General features: G+C 39.3%; 1 protein-coding gene across 1 annotated transcript in view; it reads right to left on the bottom strand.

Moving 5' to 3' along the window:
* Nucleotides 1-2,981: 2,981 nt before the first annotated feature.
* Nucleotides 2,982-21,129, bottom strand: part of tm9sf4 (transmembrane 9 superfamily protein member 4) — a 35,578-nt gene continuing 17,430 nt past the window's right edge. The window contains exons 11-18 of the mRNA XM_067591333.1: nucleotides 18,543-18,624; nucleotides 18,346-18,421; nucleotides 18,077-18,160; nucleotides 12,689-12,864; nucleotides 12,495-12,558; nucleotides 10,028-10,147; nucleotides 8,916-9,005; nucleotides 2,982-6,722 (exon numbers count right to left, since the gene is read on the bottom strand). Of these exons, the coding sequence (XP_067447434.1) occupies nucleotides 6,573-6,722; nucleotides 8,916-9,005; nucleotides 10,028-10,147; nucleotides 12,495-12,558; nucleotides 12,689-12,864; nucleotides 18,077-18,160; nucleotides 18,346-18,421; nucleotides 18,543-18,624 (842 nt within the window). The 3' untranslated portion in view covers nucleotides 2,982-6,572. The remainder of the gene's footprint in view (nucleotides 6,723-8,915; nucleotides 9,006-10,027; nucleotides 10,148-12,494; nucleotides 12,559-12,688; nucleotides 12,865-18,076; nucleotides 18,161-18,345; nucleotides 18,422-18,542; nucleotides 18,625-21,129) is intronic.

The following is a 21,129-nucleotide window of genomic DNA, read 5'->3' as shown; positions in this document are numbered from 1 at the left end:
TTCAGGAAGAAACATCACTATTTCAGTCTCTCTCTTCTGCTCCACTGTTATGTCTTAACGAGGGGAGTCACGTCCACCTGGTACATGACGCACATTTCCTAATTTGAACATCACTCCTGGAGTTGGGGGTGTTCACTAGAGATAAAGCTGAGCTACTGACACACGCCAAGTGCTCCCAAAGGACTCTCCATAACCTGTTGTTCCCTTTCTCCTTTCCACAAAGTTAGGTTGTAAAAAAATAGATAATAAATGAAAAGTGCAAAGCAATAATCGCCTTTGAAGTTCTTCCCTACACATTACATGATGTGCTGTCTCTATGTTATGGGTGAATAAATAGGTAGAGATAAGTTTTAGCTCAGTAGTCAGCACAGTTGTCTATGATCCGGGAGACTCCAGTTCGACAACTGGTGAGGGGACCCCCTTTGTAAGGTAATTTATTCAGGAACACATATTTTCTAAAATTAAAAGTGTAATAAAAACAAAAACAGGACTTTTAAGCCTCTTTCAACTTTTGTTTGAATATAAATACAAATAATTTTGCTGCCTCAACAAATACAGATACAAATACACATCCCTATTACACATCCCTGCACATCCCTATTACACACTAAATGTAAAAAGGCTTGTTTCCCCAAAATTGGTTTTCATAGACTATTTGAGGTCTGACATCTGAGCTGGTTGAAAAAAAACAATCTATGTGTCATTTCCCTGCAGTCTATACATCTATCACATTCAGTTTAGGAAAGTTGAATTTCTCTTCTTCTGGGGACTGATCAACTTGCTCTGAGTCAGAATGGTTTCACCAGACTTCACAGCTGAAGCATTGTTCTCAGTCTCCCTCCATAGGCAGTCACCACATGACAGGATACATGATTAGAAAGAATGAGATTGAGCAGTAGTATGTGTGCTACAGAATGTCTGCTACAGTAGGGGTAGATTATTATATGCTATTTAGCAAATGTCCATGATTCTCACAAAATATAGACTTGATTTTGTGAATTACCATACTAACAAATAGTTTAAATTTCCATCCCAAAATATCTTGGGACTATGGTGGTTTGTGTCTCGCAGTTCTAACCCTCATATTGAACCAGGGACTGGATTATGTCTCTGAGAGCTGCACCATTAGGCCCACATGCATAACTGAGTGTCAAGACTGCCCTAATTATAGCACTATGGAGCTAAACCTGTACTTACATCGACTAAGCTGACTCTGACACATACATTTACGGGATAACAACTGTGCCATAACTTCAGAATGGAAACTCTTTTGGTTTTGTAGAGTTTTATTTGGAGGAACCTGAGGTGCTTGTAAAAAAGATTTGAGAGGACCGAGACACCACAACACAGACTTTGTAAATTGATAATAGCCTTCCAGACACTGAACATTTCAGAAACACAGAGGGACAAACCAGGAGTTAACACCTTCACACACATACACACACACACACACACACACACACACACACACACACAAACATACATGCAAAAGACATGTCATTTAAAGAGGTACTCCTGTGATTAAATACAGCATATCCACAAATTTGGGAGGCTTGCAAAAGACACATGGATGTACCAGAACTCCAGATATCCCGACTTTTAGTCCTGTATGTATGGGTCACACTCCAAAAATGCTGGATCCTACATTTCCCATAATGCAACTTAATAGCATGTTTTTTCTAAATTGGTAAATGCCTGTCCATCAAACTCCAAGCCCGACACAGGCTTTCTGGAACAACAGTCTACACCCACGCTATAGCAGTTCATATCAGCTGTAATAACATGCTGATATTTAGCTGGTATAATGTTTACCATAACATTTGCAAATTAGCACTTAACACCAAGACCAGTGAACAAATCCAAGGATTGTTTTGACACCTAATTTAATGACAATCCATCAAGTAGATGTTGAGACATTCACTCAAAACCACAATGTGAATCTCATGGTGGCTCCAGAGGAAAAGTCAGGTGATCACCAGAGTCAGTAGGATTCATCCTCTGAGGACCATGAATGTAAATGCAAAATTTCATGGCAATCCATCCATCCATGGCTGGATCTACCGATCAATATTGCTATCCCCAGTGCTTGCTACCCCGTTGCTAAAAATGTGTCATCTCCAAGTCCAAGACATGACATCATCATGGTTATTTGATTAGACTTAAAGGATGGGTTCACAATTTTTCAAGTCTGTCTTAAAACAACAGTCAGGTGCCCAAATGAACACTTAAAAAGGTTTTTTTCTTGCCATAATCATTCCTCCTGTTCATACTGACCTTTAGAAGATCCCCTCTGCATTTACAATGCAAGTGATAGGGGACAAAATCCACAGTCCTCCCTCTGAGCAAAAATGTATTTAAAAGTTTATCCTAAGCTAATATGAAACTTATGCCATCCAAATGAGTCAAATCAAGTAGATATCTTTCAACATTACAGTCTTTTTAGTGCAAGTGGCTTTTTAGTGCAGTGGAATTATAGTTGTCACTATAATGACAACAACAATTATAGTTGTCACTATAATTCCACTGAAGCTCAACAGGGAAACACTGTCCAAGAAAACAGAAAGAGATAGAATTTGTTGCTAAAAAGACTATAAATGTGGCAGATATCCACTTGATATGGCTAACTGACAGACTGCTGAAGGCTCACATAAGCTTCAGACAAGCTGCATTTTTGCACAAAATGATTATGTGGACACACTGTGGACTTTGGCCCCCCATCACTTTCATTTAAACTACATTTAAAAGGGATCTTTTAATAGCCAGTATAAACAGGAGGAATGATTACAGCGAAGAAAACCTTTCAGTGTTCGTATGGGCAACTGACTGTTGTTTTAAGATACACTTGAAAAACTTGAACTTGAACCTTTCCTTTCATAAAGCCCTGAAAGCTGAGTAGTGCTCACCAAGTAAACTGAACAGGATGTGTAAAATTGGCAGACTACCCCATAACGAGTATTTCACAAACACAGTGAAAGCAAATCTTCATATTCAACTTGTCATCACTTTATTATTTTGTTATTGTACATTTTGTAATTGCACATTCTGTAAAAGAAACAAAGACAAAGTAACAGAAACAAGCTCCTTGGAAAGTCATCATGAGCATCATGCTTTCAGCTAAAACGATGAGGGGAATCATTACAGAGAGCGCCACAAACAGTGAAACGCAACAATACAAAGCTGTTTTCTTTTATTTACATTGTAAACCTCTCGTTCATACATACACACATGACTCGGGCCACTTAAAAGTCTATCTGTAAAAAAATCTCCCCTGGCATATGTGCATTTTAACAGCAGGAGAGGAGTGTTGTTCTGTCTTCACGTGTCAGGGCTCAGTAACTCTTTGACGTAGCCTAATACAGAGAGGGCAGAGGGTTACACAGTAAATAGTATCTGATGGAATGAAGTCAATGAAAGAGTAATGGTCAGTACATGAAGACACATTTGAATTGAGGCAACCTCTTAAAGCAGCTTGTCAGGGTTTTGGTGGCAGGAGAAAGAAGGAGTATTTTTGCTTGTCTTGCTCTCTTATTAACAGCTTAAACAAGCCTTGGGTTGACTTGATTATGAGGGAAGCCATGATGAAGTGGGCACAGGAGGATAAGTCATTCATTTTGCCCCTGGAAAATCAGAGTTGATCTACTCTAGGCCCCTCCTCTGCACAGCCCTGCTAAAGACGGATGGAGTGAAGCACCTCAATCTGTCACAAAAATCAGTTTGATGATAACCATAAAGCCTGCGATGAATGCAACTCCAAAAAACATGTACACAGAGAGCTCCGAGTGCGCTTTAAATGGTGTGTGGGATTAATTATGTGGTTCAAAAAGCTCCTTTAATCATATAAGAGCTTGTGATACTTGATGAAAATGTCTTTTCAGGTCTGTGCTGCTTGTTAGAATTTGCTCCTTAGAATATTCACTTTGTGTGCGGACTAAAATCTGGGGCCCTAACATCCACCATTAACTATACTGCATTATTTTATTTGGTACTGCCTTATAGATCTTGCTAGCCCAGTTTTCTGCCGAACTTCTCTAATCTAACAGCAGCAGAGAGTGAGAACTGCTCTGTACTTAAGATGTATAGTAGTGTTAGGCTGTTGTGGATCCACCTACTGTGTTGTTTTTAAAGGAATAGTTTGGCATTTTGCTTATTTTGTCTGTATGCTACATATGATGCTACCATTAGCCTGGCTGTCAAAAAGGTCATAAATTCCTCCTACGACCACCTCTAAAGCTCACTACTGAACACCTTATATATTGTTTTTTTAATCAGTATGAGAAGAAAAATGGCACTTTGTTGATTCATTGGGAGTTATGTGCCTGACTGTTTCTTAAACAAGACTCAAGAAAGTTACTAAAAAAAACCTGCTGTTAAACCACAAGCCATCTTTTTTACACTTTGGTTTTTGTAGGGATTCATAAAAAGAGATATGTTAGAGATGTGTTAATTAGTGAGTTTTAGAGGTGCTTGTAGGGGGATTTTGTTACCTTTGGACAGAGCTAGACTAGCTGTCATCTTTATGCTAAGCTAATCTAAATGGCTGCTGGTGGTAGCTTCATATTTAGTATACAGACATAAGTGGTATCAATCTTCTTGTCTAACTGTCCCAAAATGTTAAACTATTCCTTTAATGTCATTATTATCATGTTATGTGATGAATACATATTCTGGAATTTGGGTAAACTACACTGGTTGTCTATGGGAAGCCCTTAAAGGACCAGTGTGAAGGATTTAGAGGCATCTAGCGGTGAGGTTGCAGATTGCAACCAACTGAATACACCTCCCCCTCCCCTTCCAAGCATGTAGGAGAACCTACGGTGGCTGCAAAACTTGCGAAAAACTTGAAGAGCCCCCTCTAGAGCCAGTGTTTGATTTGTCCATTCTGGACTACTGTAGAAACATGGCGGTGGAACATGGCAGGCTCTGTTGAAGAGGACACGCTCCCTATGTAGATATAAAGGGCTCATTCTAAGGTAATGAAAACACAATAATTCTTATTTTCAGGTGATTATACATTAATTAAAACATACTTATGAATATTATATTCAATTTCTGCCAAGTCCATTCCACTAGATGCCACTAAATTCTACACACTGCACCTTTAACTCAAGCTGCTTCTCAAGCCACAATTATATCAGGCTCCAGCCATGTTCTAAATGCATTTACAAAATGTTCAGCTGATAAATCTAATGAAATACCAGAAAAACGCAACCCCAAAAATGTCAACTGAAAGGGGGGGGAAAAAACGTGAGCAAGAATACGGATATCAGTACACAAAAACATATCGACTGTACAGATCTAATAAGAACACTGTGGATTACATTTCAATGCTCTGCATCCTGTGAGACCCAAGCACTATCAAAATGACATCTACCACTACCGGTAGACACACATAGGTGAGCTTGCTGGCTTTCAATAATTTTTCATACTGTACACAAAAATGTTTCGTACATTAATTTCAAACTTTCAACAAACAACCAAAAATGGTCCTTTGATATGACCTTCACAAACCGTTATTTTGCACTTCTTTCCATAACTGCATAGTTCAGCAGGCACCCAGCACTGCTAAGGCTACACTGACGGTGTGGTTAATAAGTGGAATAATAAGTTATTACTGGAAAAGCTTCAGACACACACTTGTGCTGTAGAATTTCAAATACATTGTCATTTCTGTATTGGCTGTATAGAGCTTTTCCTTCTCTCTAACTCCAGTGGCTTCACCAACAGTCCACCACTTCAGGGTAATGGGTTCACATAATTAATCAGAGCCGTTCTGTATCATTTAGAGCTAATGGACCAGTATTTTGACATAAACAAAGACCATTGTCTTGGAAGGAGAAACTAATATTTAGACTACAGTTGTGGTCAACATGGTCACACCATGACATGGGAAACTGAAGTAAAAAATCATAGAACATTTAATTTATCCTTTCTTGTGTTACAATGTAGAGCTTTCCAGCATAATTTCACCCATATCAGTTAACAAAACAAACTTAACACCATAGCCACAGTTAGACTCCCCAGTTCTTCCCTGATCTGTAAAGTCTCTGAAATGAAACAAAAGTGACATTTGAAAACAGAGACAATGAAAAGAGTAAAGGCAAAATTTCTGAAAGGAAATAAGATGAAAAAAAAAATCTCCCAAGAAGTGTGATCAAGAGAAATTAAGTCCGAAATAAATCTTGTGATGACAAAAATGAAAACCTGGATAAGTTAGACTCAAAACATAAATGAAAAGACAAAATGTGCAGAAACCGTTGTTTGACAAGCTTTGGCCCACTGTGTTGTGTGCAAGATGAAACAGCAGAAGACATAAACTGTCCCATCAGAGGAAAACTACCCCTGTGTCTCTGTCCTGGTAAGAGGAGGGGGGGGAGAGGCGAGGGGGAGGGGGAGAAAGACACTTGCTGTTCGTCCTCATGAGGCCAGTGGGTGGGCTGTTGCACTGTAAAAATCCCCCCCGACACTCAAGCCAGTGCTTGTTGGACATAAAGAGTAAAAAATATATATATTAAAAAAAAAAAAAAAAAAAAAAGAATGTGATGAAAAACAACAAGAACAGCAGCGACAATGACTCAGTCGATCTTGACTGCGGCGTAGATTTTCCTGATGAACATGTAGGCTGCATAGAAACCAATTGTGCCTGTTAGCAGCCAGAACGACAGGACCATCAGAGTCGTGTAGCCGAAGTACAAGAGGGAGGGGATGAACTCAACAATGTCCAGCTGCAGAGAAATAAACAGACGAGGAATCAGTGTTGTAATTTGTTTTACACACACACTCATCAAGAGTTTTCAATTTAGTAATTGAAATTCAAGTGAATGGGCCCAAAACTTGCTTAATTTTGATGCCACAGATGTGAGTGAGACAGACATCTCACCCTGCAGAAAATTCTCATCCTCACACTGATGAGATTTGATGTTTTGCCATGACAGAGGAAGTTGCTATAACTTTATTGTACATGCTCTAGTCTGCACCAAACTTTACATGTTTGATAAGAGTCCTTCTTGCACTGTCTGAAAACAGCATGGGTCTGAAGACATCTACATGCCCGTGACAGAAGCCCTTCGACTGCGCCGCGGCCCGACGTGCGCAAAGGCGCGAGGGCCCGTTCAACGCTGCTTGCAGCTTTAATTCTTTCTTTCTTATTATGCCACTCTAACCCTAAATTTGACCCCCTAAACATGCTCAAAAACTCACCAAATTTGGCACGCACATCAGGTCTGGTGAAAAATTTGATAAAATGTAAAAATTAACCCTCAAAGTGCCAAAATGTGCTCGAGAGTGCCACCTATGTATCTAATATGAAAAGTTATCAAAATCATGAGTTTTCGTGGAACGCCCCTGACGTGGCGTGTGCATGTCTCACCATGAAACAGGAAATTGTTGTAACTCCACTGGACTTTGTCCATTCTGCCCCAAATTTCACAAGCTTGATTGGAGTCCAGAGCTGAACACATCTACATGTCAATATTGAGTCATAGTCATAGCACCACCTACTGGCAACAGGAAGTCAACGTTATGTGACAACCAACCTTCTTATCTACATGGAATTTACAAGGTGTGGTCTACACATGATATATGGCAAATTGACATATAGCCTAATTAGTGGGAGTTCCCTAGCACCACATAGTGGACAAAGGAAGTGGTATTTAACTCCTTTGTGCAACATCAGTTATTCATGACAATGCACATGCATGTCAGGCGACCTTCACTCATTGTATTGCTGTATTAATGACTGACTTGTGTACAGGGCTCAAAGCAAAAAAAAAATCTTTTGACTGGCTGCAGCCAGGTCATATTCCCCATCTGCAACTTGTAAAACATGTTACACGTTACATTATTTGATGGCTGCTTAACAAATAACACAGTTTAATTTAATAATTTTCTTACTAACCCAGCTGATTCTAATTAGCACAGGTAAGAGGACTAATTGGTGTAGTCACCTGGTTCAGTGCTTTTTCTTACTATGTGTTCAATACTTTTGTCCTGTGTCATTCCAATTTAATGTACATAACTTAGTACATGTTTTTCTAGCACCACATAGTGGACAAAGGGAATGATAGTTTTCTCCTAAATGCAATGCCCAATATTCAGGAAAATTTATATCCATGTCTGTTGCTCTCTGGTAAATGCTGCATCATGTTGTGCACCCTAACATGCACAAAGGTGCGAGGGCCCGATGATCACTGCTTGCAGCTTTAATTTTACTTGTTTTGCTCCTCACTGCAAGGGATTTTTTTTCAAAAGTGTTTTTTTCTTCTTGTTCCATCAGTTGGATGTTGTTCTCATCCATCTGCTGAAAGGGGAAAGTTTCTCTGTGTTCAACTTACATCTGAATTAGAAGGCATGTACCTATGAGCAGGATTTGTGACATCACAACTAGTTTGGAGCAAATCGTGGTCCAGTGTGCAACTTACACAAGTTGATGATAAGTAAGGGACACAGTTATTACAGCACTATTGATAATTATAATAATACCAAAACATGAATTACTATAACATTTATGTAACGAGGTACATGTCTGAAAGGGGCTCATGAGTCAATCTTCAAAACCACTGTATCCTACATTTCCCATAATGCATCCTTTATTAGAACTCCCCTGTCTATCAAATGCCCTCATCTATCAGAATCCACACCCAAGTCTCAAACCCAACTCAACTCTCAGACAGGAAAGCTCCTCACAAGCCAAGTCAAACTCTCCACGGAGTGCCCATTTCAAACTGTTTTTACTGCCATCACTAATTATTTCATTCAATGAGTGCTATAAAGAGAATGCATGTATCATTGAAACATGTATCATCCCCAAAGATCTGTAATGATGTCTAATTAAAAAATTTTAATTCTGTAGCTGCAAACTTTTGGCTGCAGTGAAACCAAAGTTTGTTATGGATATCTGAGACAGCCTCAAGGCTTACCTTATTGACAAAATAGAAGATAGCGTAAATAAGGACGTAGAATGCTGAGCCTCCTGACACCAGGAAAGTTCTCCACCACCACCTGTAGTCCTGTTGGTGAGGAGAGGCAGGGAAAACACAGAGAATGGGTGTGTGTATAGTGACAGTCCAGATAAGCTTCAGGTAGGACCAGTAGGGCTGTATACTGCAAGACAATGTTTGCACTCACTAAATGTGTTTCTAGTTCAAAACACACAATACTTCAGAGGTAGCAAATTCTACTTTCTAATCTACTACTCATCTCTAAGCCTGTTATGTGATACAGCATATTGTTATTTTAAGATACAATGGACTACTCAGAAATATTATCAGTTTGCATGTGAGTTACATTCTGAGCCTTAATATTGTCAAAAAAATTATTCTTAGTGCAAAATGGTTGCATGGATGCAAGCAGGAGCTATTGACCCTATGTGTTTCAGCAACAAGAAACTTCCTTATTTTGTCTTGTAACATCCTGTGTACACAGGAGGCGACAAACACTGTAGCATTACTAATTAGATCAGTTCTCCCACACAGCACCAGGATCAGCTGCTCATGTTATCGTTATAATAGTCATTGTGATTGCTCACGATGTGTCGATATTTGTGTTTTATCATATATATCAAATGTTATGAGAGTGTTGCTGCTCAAAACATGCAAATACAATACTGATTCCTTCAGAGGGCACAGTGCAGGTGGTATGCATGTAGCTGTAAAAAGGTCAACTGGGTTATTTTTACTGAAGGAAAAGTCATAAATTTGATGATCATAAAAAGATCTCAAGTTATAAGGAGTGTCTTTTTTTCTATGATTTCAAAATGATATGAATCTCCTTAACAGCAGAGAAAACAGACATCTTTGTTGTACAGTCTATGTATGACATCTGTGCATTCTGGTTTGACAGAATTATGATTTTGAGATTAATGGGCACAAATTTAGTCACACAGATACATTACAGCTATTATAGATCTAGTTACAGTACTGTGCAAAAGTTTTTGGCACTTCAGATGTTTAAATTCTTATCCATTATGCAACATCATGAGGGAGGCGTCTGATTGCTCCCAAATTTATTCTTCTAGCCTAAACACACTTACCTCTGCACAGAGCTGGAAATAAACCATGACGATGCTGATCTGAGAGCAGGAGACCACCAAGATGATGAAGACCAGAAACAGGAAGCCAAAGAGGTAATAGAACTGATTCTCCCAGATGGCCTGTGGGTGGTGACACACACTTAAAGGGTTAGTTTGTATTTTTTGAAGTGGGGTTGTATGAGGTAGTTATCCATAGTCAGTGCAGGGATAGATGCAAATATTTTTAAGCACATCAAGCCCCCGAATTTGGTGGCTAAAGTATATTTTTGGTGGCCCAAATGTAATCTTTTGTAAAAACAGCCTTCCTTAACTGTGACACTTCAATAGATGAAAATAAATATGCCATATAAATAAAAGTTGAAAAAGAAAAAGTTTAGTAGAGACCATATTTATTTATATTCATATTTTAAAGCCAGTTATATCTTGTGAACACTGGCTGCAAGTTGAGTTACTTGAAGTAGCCTCTGGTGAGTAGATCAAATCCAGTGTCCAGTATCATCTGAACGCATGCTTTAATGAAAGGGATACAACTCAAGGAAATCTGACCTTTTGTACAAATGAGTTAAGTTGGTCAATGCCACAAATTTGCTGACCTAGAAATAGTTCAGAATCTTAAGTATTTCTTCTTCATTTTACATTACTTCTTGTGTTTTTAAATGTTACTGAACTCTCAAACTTTCCGATTATTTCCAGGTTTACATGAAAATATTAGAGATTTTCAATGTGGGCTCAGACTTTTGGATCCAACTGTATATTATTGGTTTTCTAAGGATATAATGTTAAAGGATAATTGATCACAAATGCACACGAGCTGCTGCTGATAATATTTTACTTGTTAGACTGAGACAATATATTGTATGTGAGTCTATAATAATACGTTTCATTCTGATATAAGAACAACATTTATTTTGTCCCTATTCAACTGTGGTGCCTGGCCTTAAAACACATCCACCCTCACCCACGTTTAGGTTATTAAGAAATTTCACATAGACTTGGCTGTGTTGCAAATTGGGCCTACTGGTACAGAAAAAATACATGATCTAAATTAGGGATGTCAATGATTCATCGATTATGGGTTAACTGTCATTAGTAATTCAACTGATTGAAAATATATTAACCGATGATGCAGAGGATGAAGGATACCCCACCAGGTGGAGCCTCTAATTCTTTTAATGAGATTGAGTTACAGGTGTTTTTAGTAACCGCCCGTAAGGGCTGCACAAGCTGGAAAACAAACGCACCTCCCTGCCTTCTGACGAAGAAAAAAAGTTGCAAACTCGCAGCGTGCCTCAATCTGCTCACTATGTCGTCTGGTTGAACTCTGAAGCATAAAGCTGTGAAAACTCCACGGAGTTGTTGTCTGGCGGCTGTGCGGTTCAGCTATCTGAGGCTCATGGTAACGCTAAACTAGCAACTTGAACAGAAGCAGCTGCTCAGTTAATGCAGGCTGAGAGCTGACTGTCAGACAGCAGGACTCTAATTACGTTACATGTTTCCAACATCATCAACACAAAAGTGATGAACTGTATAAGCAACACGCCCCTGATCTGAGTATAAATGCATTTTAACGGTGGCAGTAAATGAACTGATACAGTCGGAGCGACGGTATGGTTCGTCCCTGGGACATCCATCCAGTTGAGCAGCTGGACTAACGTTAGCACACATCATTCCATCATGTAGATCAGGTCTGCAGATTATTTTATATAAACCCATAGAGTGTATATAAAGATGGACGTCATGACAGCTCCCCAAAAGTGAAGCCAAAACATCTCGATTGCCCTCTGATGGCGGGCTGCAGGAGATCTTTTGGCTTCACTTTTGCATAGCGGTCATGGATGTATAAAGAGAACTGGATACAGCGTCGGAGGCGGGGCCCCGTTCATTCCTATGAAAGTTGCTCAGTGGCGCATGAAGCAATAAAAAATACACTTCCTGGTATGAAAGTACCCGGATCTTCCGCATTGTGCAGCCCATCGAGCATATGCACTAGTGACTTTCACAAATGAAAGGGCTGTCTGACGGCAAGGTGATACGGTGAAAATATTCTAAATATAGCATACACCTAACCTGATATAGATTTTTTTTTAGGTGGGCCTTTTTTTTTAGGTGGCTAGAATGAGTTTTGCTGCTGGCCCCGTCCACAGCAGTACAGTGCTTACATTCCATGCTAGTACTCCTATCTGGTTCTCCAAACTGGGGAGGTGGGGGGTGCCGACCCAAATCTATTGCAGGTAATACACTGGCTATGGATAACTACCTCATACAACCCCACTTCAAAAAATATGAACTATCCCTTTAATGTTACATGAGTAATTTATCTAAATGTAAGTAACTGACCTTTTGGGCAATCGGTGTGTATAAAATTACAGACAGATGAAAGAAAATACACACACAAATGATTGTGTGTGACACTGGCAGAATAGGTGGTTTGACATAGAATTGATAAAAAAAATTTAATTGTACTCACGCTAAAAATGAAGAAGAGCTCAATGAACATGGCACCAAATGGCAGGATCCCAGCCATCAGGATTCTGATGGAAAGAAAAGAAAATGTTTGAATGCATGCTTCAATTTGTGGTCAAATCCTCCATCACAACTATCAGCCAGCCAAGTAACTGTCAGAAGATTAAAAGCAGATTGTTCAATTGGTTGGACACTCACCCTACAAACTTGTTCATGTACCAGCGCTGCTCGGGGACCTGCCGAGGGATCTGGTTGGTGCGTACGGGGTTGTCATATGGCTGCTTGCGGAAACCAAAGTAGTAGCCCAGGTAGACCAAGGGCATGGAGATACCGAACCACATACACAGCAGGGCCAACATTGTTGTGAAGGGAACCTTTAGTGGTAACAGTAAAAAGCAAGGACAAAGGGAGAATTGTCAAGAGATGAAGGCAAGATATTTAACAATCCCTTTTTGTTATGTCACTTGTTAAAAACATGTTAGCTTTACATATTTTTTATTGTCAACATACAGTGAAAAGTAGCAGCGCACACAGCACCATGTCTTAAACAAAGTATCAGGTGCATGGTTGTGGCAAGAATCAAACAAACAAAACACACCAGCACTCACAGATCCATCATCTTATTACTTTTAGTCTGCAATAAAAAATAAGACAATAGATCTGCCAGTGCTGGTGTTTTGTTTGTTAGTGTCAACATTAGGCTTGCCACGGTAGTCAATGTTACATGGTGTTGGGGCATACACATTTTTCATTTAGGTCATTTTTTCATATCAATATTTAGTATGATGACAGACACTACAATTATAAACTGAAAGTGTCTGCTCCGTTCACAGCAGCAGCAGCAGAGTCACAGCGCAGAGGTGCGGAGTCAAATTTCACTTACCATGTGACGAGAGTAAGGAGAGTTGACCGACAAGACGATGGCAGAGGATTTGGTGCCAAAGCGAAGAGCAAAAGTGCCTATTTGGCAATATTTCAGCTTCAAACCCAATGCTAATAAGGAGCCTGATAATGTTAATGAGGCAATCTGTAAACTTTGCCTGATGAAGGTGGCAGCATCTGGAGGAAACACTTCTAATCTACATACTCACCTTCAAGTGCACAAAAAGAGTGAGGCTGGGCCCCGCAGCGAAATCTCAACCAGAGCGGCCAGACACACAGCCACCTATAGGTGGTGCGTTTGTGCAATGCACAAAATATAAGGAGGACAGTGAGAGGTGGAAAGGATGCACTGACACAGTGACCAAATACATCTGCAAAGAAATGGTGTCTTTCAACACTGTTGAAAAGAAGTCGTTCAGAGACCTTGTTCAGAGTGGGCTGCAACAGGCCATCTCAGCTATCAAACACTTTTCCCTCACAACAGACATGTGGTCCAGCACAAAAATGACCCCATACATGTCACTGACATTATATTTCATTGACATAGAGTGGTCCCTGGTATCCAAATGCCTGCAAACAAGCTTTCTGCTAAAGGACCACACCGCCGCTAATGTAGGCTCCGCAAGAATGGGGATTAGAAGAGGGTAAAGTGTCTAAAAGCTGCTGTTCGCAACTTAGGCTGGCCCTGGCTGAGCTGCTTTGGACATAACCTGAACCTTGCTGTATCCAACACCGTCAACAAGACGGAGACAAGACGTTTTGTCGCACAATCAACAGCATGTTGTCTCACGGTTGAAGAAGGAGACAGGAGTTGCAGAAAGCCGAGGGCGAGTTTGGCCTCCCAAAGCACCCATTGGCGGTAAGTTTATTATTAAGTAATAGCTTATAGTTTAGGGACAAAACAGTGACATATTAATAAAATAAAATGAAAAATAATAATGAATAAAATAAGTAGTCTGTATAATGATAAAACCATACAATTATAAAACACTACATAAATGCCAGACTAAATATGGGTTTTTAGTTTACGTTTAAAAATATGAATATTTTCAGCACCTCTCAGATCCTCTGGAAGGCTGTTCCAGCTGCTTGGAACGTAAAAAAAGCAGCATCACCAAATGTTTTTGTACTGCTCAGTGGAATAGCTAAAAGAGAAGTACTTTAGACATACTTCAGTTCTTGTTTGACACATTTAAATGATTTAAAATAATTTACTAAATCAACCCTAAACAACATAGGGGTTGGGGCTTTCTTCCATGTATGAATATGGTATTTATAATTGTAAATTGAGGTAAAAAATATTCATTTTCACCCAACAGGACTGCGCAATTCGCTGGGGCTCTAAGCAGAAAATGATTGAGAGGATGCTAGAGCAGAGGCAGGCCATCAATCAAGTTCTTCCAGATGATCTTAAAGCCAATGTGAAAGCATCAAAGGCAAGATGAGGATGTGTTGCATTCGGTGAACAACGCGCTGAAGCCAGTGGGAGTTCACAGACATTCTGTCTGGTGAGAATTACATCACTGCATCATCTCTACTCCCCGTGCTGCATCTGAACAAAGTGGACACATTGGCCCCATCAAATGAATACAAGGAACTGACAGCTGGCCTGAAAACGGCATCATATCTACGTTGGACGACAAATATGAAACTCTGCCAGAGGCAAGCTGGGACCTTATGTTCGAGGCAACATTCATGGACCTGCGCTACCGGGGTGACTACGATCCGGATGTTGAGGAAACCAAGAGGATCACAGAGGAGGAAGTGGTCATCATTGGGCAGGCAGCGCAGCCAGTGAGAGAGGAGGGAGATGAAGAGGAGGGGGCAACCACTGCCAAGCCACAGCAAAAAAGAAAAAAACTTTAGCAAGTCCATTAAAAAGAAAAGCAGGCACTGCCACAGGAACACCAACTCTTCCTGAAAAGGCAGCCGCAGAGATTGCCACCTATGCTCAAGAGTCCTCAATCAACTCTTGCCTGGTGGAAAGAGAATCAAACGAGGCTTCCCCTGCTAGCAAAAGTAGCCAAAAAATACCTTTGCATGTATGCAACAAGCTGCCCATCCGAGAGGGTGTTCAGCATGACAGGAAACATACCCCACAAGATCCCTTCTTAAGCCAGTAAAAGGTGAATATGTTGGTTTTCCTGGCAAAGAACATGTAAACAACTGTCAGCAATTGCCAATTTAGTTTTGATTTTCTTTTTTTTTTTTTTTTAATTTGAAGAGCCTGTTGACTTTTGCCATTAATCTTAGACATTATGCTAAAATGTGGAAGGCTTTTCTTTTCGTTTCTTATTTATTTGGTTCCACTGTGTTGCTAATTTCACTTTTTTATTTATCTTTTATGTATATTATTTAAAACTGTAATTTATTTGTGTTATTTCATATTATAGCAGTACAGGACAGAAATGAAAAACAAGCCCTCATCGGTCTTATTCATTTTGTTAATAAAAGTTCTATATCTATGTTTAGTATAAGAGAGTTTGTCATTGCACTGTTTTATTCTTGCTGTGTTTCTCATTAAAAATAATAATGAACCAACCTTCTAAGCATTCGATTTGAAAAGCCTGTTGACTTTTGACATTTATCTTACATTACGCTACAATGTTTCATTTGTTTCTTATTTATCCGATTCCTTTCTGAATAATTTCTTATTTGGTTCTTATTTAGTTTTAGCTAATTTCACTTGTATATTATTTAAAACTGTAATTTATACGTGTTATTTTATTTTGCAGCAGCATGGGATGGCTATGCAGGCCAAGCCGCCATCCGTCTTTTTCGTCTTGTTAATAAAAGTTCTATTTATGTGTTTAATAACTACAAGAGAGTTTGTAATTGCGCTGTTTTATTGTTGTGTTTTACAATAAAAAAATAATAATGAACCAACCTTCTAAGCATTCTTGTTGTTAAAAAAGTAAGGGGAAGATCTAAAGATCTGACTTTAAAGCAAGCGCTCTAAAAGATATCTTTTTTCATACTTTTACTGCAAATAATTCATAAATCAACAATACAACCACAAAATGTTCAGTATATTTACGTGTCCTTGCAATTATTATTAATTTTTGTATTTTATACACATGGTGACACAAACAGAAGGGAAAAAAACATACTGAGTCGACAAATATCTTAACTTGTAAAATGTCCAGTGACTGATAATATCGGTGTTGTCACAAGTTTATTATCCTGTGGGAAAATTTCCTCACCGTGGCATCCCTAGTCAACATACACTATGAAATTATCGGGACAGAATCATTCCTATACAAATGCTATTTAAATAATTTGCTTATGGTAATCAAGTAGTCTACTTACAGTGTTCATTTTGGGTCTTTTCAAGCATGACAACATATGGAATTTTTTTTTAAAACTACAGTAATTCTATTTTACTCTCATGATTCATGTATGATATGCAATTAGCAGCTGTGGCAACATTATCAAGCTTTGCGGCCCTCCGCAGGTTTGTGTGGAGGTGCAGGTTGTGGTTGTGGGCATGTTAATTTGTCATGAAACAATGAGAAAACTATGTTTTATTCCTCTCATTCACCAGCTTTCTCACTAACACTGCTTGCTCTCCTCATCCACTCTCTAGCTTGCTCGATCACTGCTTCTCCCTCTCTCTCTCTCCTTCTCTCGTCTCTTTTAAAATGAGTCAAAAGCCGTCAGCAAAGCCTATCTTCACTTTTAATGTTATCAATCAAAGAGAAATGTCCTCTCCTCTTCCCTCCCTCATGGCTGGGTTACAGCTCTAATCAGTCTGATCGCCAGCTGTGATTGGCCACCGCAACGTTACAGGTTGCTTTTCTCCAAAAGTTGATTCTGGTTTAACTTTCTCCCTGTGGGCTGCTGCGGCCTCCACCCCCGCAGCCTAAATGCACAACCTGTCTTCTGTCAGCTGGTTACCTGAGGCTGGTGCTGCATGCACATTGAAATAATGACAGGAAAAAGAAAGTCATTTTCTCTCAATGAAAAACATAGTCTCCTTGAAGCTTATGACAAACTGCCAAAAATGAGCCGACGACATGCAGCAACGAAACAGCAAGCATTTGAAACAGCTGTTCTGTATTTTGAAACGGTAAATAGCGAAGCTGCCTGTTTCATTATTTTATATTAATGTAATAAATATACAAATATCAATTAGATGGTGATCTGCATAAGAAATAAAGAAAAAGAAAAAAATTTGGTTATAATAGTCATCTGCTTATAGTGATCAATTTGACCCGACAGACGTGATCACTATAAGTGGTTTCCATTGTACTATTTTAAGTACATTAATTTATATCACATTTTTGTCAGCACTTCCCAGCTGTATACCAACAATTGCTAGTATTGCTAAAATTGAAATGTATTCATTATGTGCTGATGAGCTCCTAGCTACTGTAGCAGCTGTAGTGACATTACAGGTGTGACTACAGGTCTGATGGTGCTCACTGAAACACAAAAACGGATTAAACAGCTTCCTACAGCACAGTCCACTGTGCTGTAGCAATCTCATGTGTAGTTTATACTGTCTCCCGACAGCAACCACATGCACAAAAAAAAATTAAAAATGTATAACTTATACAGCAGTGAAAATATTCAAGACCTTATAAATTATATTTAACACTCTTTAATGCCTTCTTTTTTGAGGGAACTGAATTTGATGCTTTTTAAGACTTTTCAAGACCTGCAGATACCTTGGTCTACATGCATGTGTGTCATGACACTTACCGCCCCAGAGGAGTGTTCCCCCCAGATGAAACAGTTGAGGATGAAGCAGATTCCAAAAACCACTGCAGGATACAAAGTTGCTGTCTGCAGGGGAGACAAAACAAACACCACCTAAAGCTTGCTGTTCAAAGCAACACTAATTTACAAATACAGTAGACGCCTTTACATATAAAAAGTGTCTCCAAACAGACATTGGATGTGCAGTGTTGAATATACTAACTCTGAAGTGATAAGAAGTATCATTTATACAGAACTTATTACTGACTCACACAAAATGCTCCTTTCCTCCACCGATGGCCTTTCAGCGTGCGGTACAGTCTGCCAGCAAAGTAGCCACCAAATACACTGGAGGGGAAAAACACAGAGAGAGGAATAAGCAGTGTAACATTAAAGAAAACAGTACAACACAGTATTTAAACATATGTTACCTCTTAGTGAGGATCAGAGAAATGAGTATGGATCTTACCCCATGAACATGAACAGGAAGCATGCAGTAGTCATCAAGGCTCCTCTACTGGACGGAGACAACATGCCCAACATGGCAACAACTACATACACACACAGAGAGAAACCATAGCACTATTAGATGATTCCTATGTCTCAACTGAAAGCCACATGAACAATCCTTGGAGCTGATGCAGTATAAGGTAATGGATATTCACTTAAGTGCAATGCAACAGTATAAATGTCAAAGTAATGTTACTGTGCCCCAAATGCAGAAAATGTGAGACTGAGAACAAACCTAAACTTAATTTTATTATAATTTTGTAGTCTAACTTGATCAGCAATGCACACAGGAGGCGCAGTGGAGGCAATCTGAACCAGATGCTTCAACTAAGTAGATCACAGATGTTCAGTGTAATAATCAGCTGGAGCTGTCGCAGTTACCGCGGTAACACATTCACGTCACACCCTCCACAGAGTCAAGTTGATCACTGCTTCACTGCTGAGTGAGTGGCTCAAGTAATAGTGATTATTCTTTCAGGCTTGACATAAAGAATGATGTGCCTGCCAAATGCCAACCAATAATCCTGCTGCAAAGTTGGTCCCTTAATGACAAAACTGGAGTAAAGATAGACATTCAGACTATAGAGGCTATAAAGAATAGACTACTACAGGAACAAATGCAATCGAAAAATTTACTGTATTGGTCTGAATATAAGACCTGTTTCATGGAAATACATCTGAAAGAGTGGGGTCATCTTACATTTAGGGTCTAGACAATTATGTGTTCACAACATCAGATATTCTTTTTGAATGGATAAAGTAGCTGTGTAAAACCGACTCCAACACTGAGTGTTGCATTATGAGTTGTTTGTAGTGTCTTAAAGTCTGTTTATAGTGAGTGTGTTAGAGTCAGTCAGCATTAAAAGTGTTTCATTATTCCAGTTTAACCTGCAGGAGTTTCTGAAGGCTTGTGTAACATGTTTTTCTGCCACGGAGGAAATAAATTCATGATAAGTGAGAACAAGTCCAAAGTATCTTCCACCATCTCTACTGTAGAAAAAAAATATGTCAAGCAAAATACCCCTGTCACAGATGATAAGAAGCTCAAAAATATAAACAGACAAACAGTCTTATAAATGCTAACTGCTGGAGAAAATCGTTTCTGACCATTTCAAAGAGCCTGGTAGGAGATTGGGTAAGTATGTAACTATACTATGATGTAAATTATATTCAGAAAGTATTTTTCCAAAAACAAGTGTTATTATCTAGTCTTATAGTCAGAGTCACTTATAATCGGGCCAATACGGTATATTGGAACCAATTAATACAATTACCAATTAATAGTGGTTACCGCAATGGTTTGAATGGCCTTGATAATTTGTGCAGAAAAGAGAAAAATCAATAACCAGATAAAACAGAAAAATCCACTAATTGATCTGCTGCTGTTTGTGTTTCTTGACAAGACATCAGTCTAATGTTTGAAGACTGCTCCCGACTGGCATAAGGTAACCAGTAGGTGACACAAACTGTACAATGTAGAATCTGGAAACTGTTCAGTCAATCCCAGCACTTCAACTCTAGTTACCAGAAATGATCAACAAACACAAACCGATAGCACAGATCAGTGTGAAGTCATTCTGCCACATAGATGTGACCATTAAATTCACTACAAAATAGCCAGAGCAGCTAGCCACTTTTGCTTTACCTTTTTGACAAAAATTATAAAATAAATAAAAATATATATTTTTGTGTATATTGTAATAACTCAATGTTCACTATTTAGACTTAATACACATCATGAAAAAACAAAAATTCAAATTATTCCAAGCTGATCATAGGAATCTATTGAGCTAATCCTTTCTTTACTGCGTTATTGTGGATCCCACTGCTTTTCTTGGCAAGACATGCCCTGTATAGCATTCAAGTGCTAGGATTGGCCAGGCATCCATGCTCATACTAGTCTGCTATTTCCTAACTGTGTGTTCAGTGGATGTCTGGTGCTGAGTAATGTCAAATGTTAATTCTGAAGAACTACGAGTCAACAGTTAGAGTCAAGTCCAGAGACTGTATTATGTGCAGTGTTTTCCCCTAGGCTGACTGCTTTGGCCTGGCGGCGGCGGCTGCACGGGGGGTCTGAGTAAAAGGTTGCGGGAGACTCAGCAGCCACATATTTCCCCGTTCTCCATTTCTGATTAGCGCCTGAAGGTTAGGCTAACCCATTGTTGCTAACTTTGGAGCTAAACCCCTTCACTTTTCCAAGAGGAGCTGCAGCATTTTTTAACTGACACACTGTAGTTTGTACTGTATATTTACTACCAGACTGACAACTTACTGCTAACCTTTTCATCTGCTCCACTCACATTCACTGTCACTTCTCTGCCACTCGCTCTCTCACTTAACCACTCACTCACCTGCTAGGCCACATTTTATGTACTGCCATATTCCTTAAAAGGAGCTATGCTACCAAGAGTTTCCTAGGCAACGACACAGAGGTTCACTCACGTTCCAGAGCAGCGGTGTTTAGAGGCTCCCAACACTATTGATTTCATAATGAACGGATATTTGGTGTTATTTTTGGCATTAAAAAAAAGGGATTTTTGGCCTGG

The sequence above is a fragment of the Thunnus thynnus genome, chromosome 6 (genome assembly GCF_963924715.1).
Source record: "Thunnus thynnus chromosome 6, fThuThy2.1, whole genome shotgun sequence".
NCBI classification, from domain to species: Eukaryota; Metazoa; Chordata; class Actinopteri; order Scombriformes; family Scombridae; genus Thunnus; species Thunnus thynnus.
Note: the sequence above shows the minus strand (reverse complement) of the source record. Positions and strands in the feature narration are given on the sequence as shown.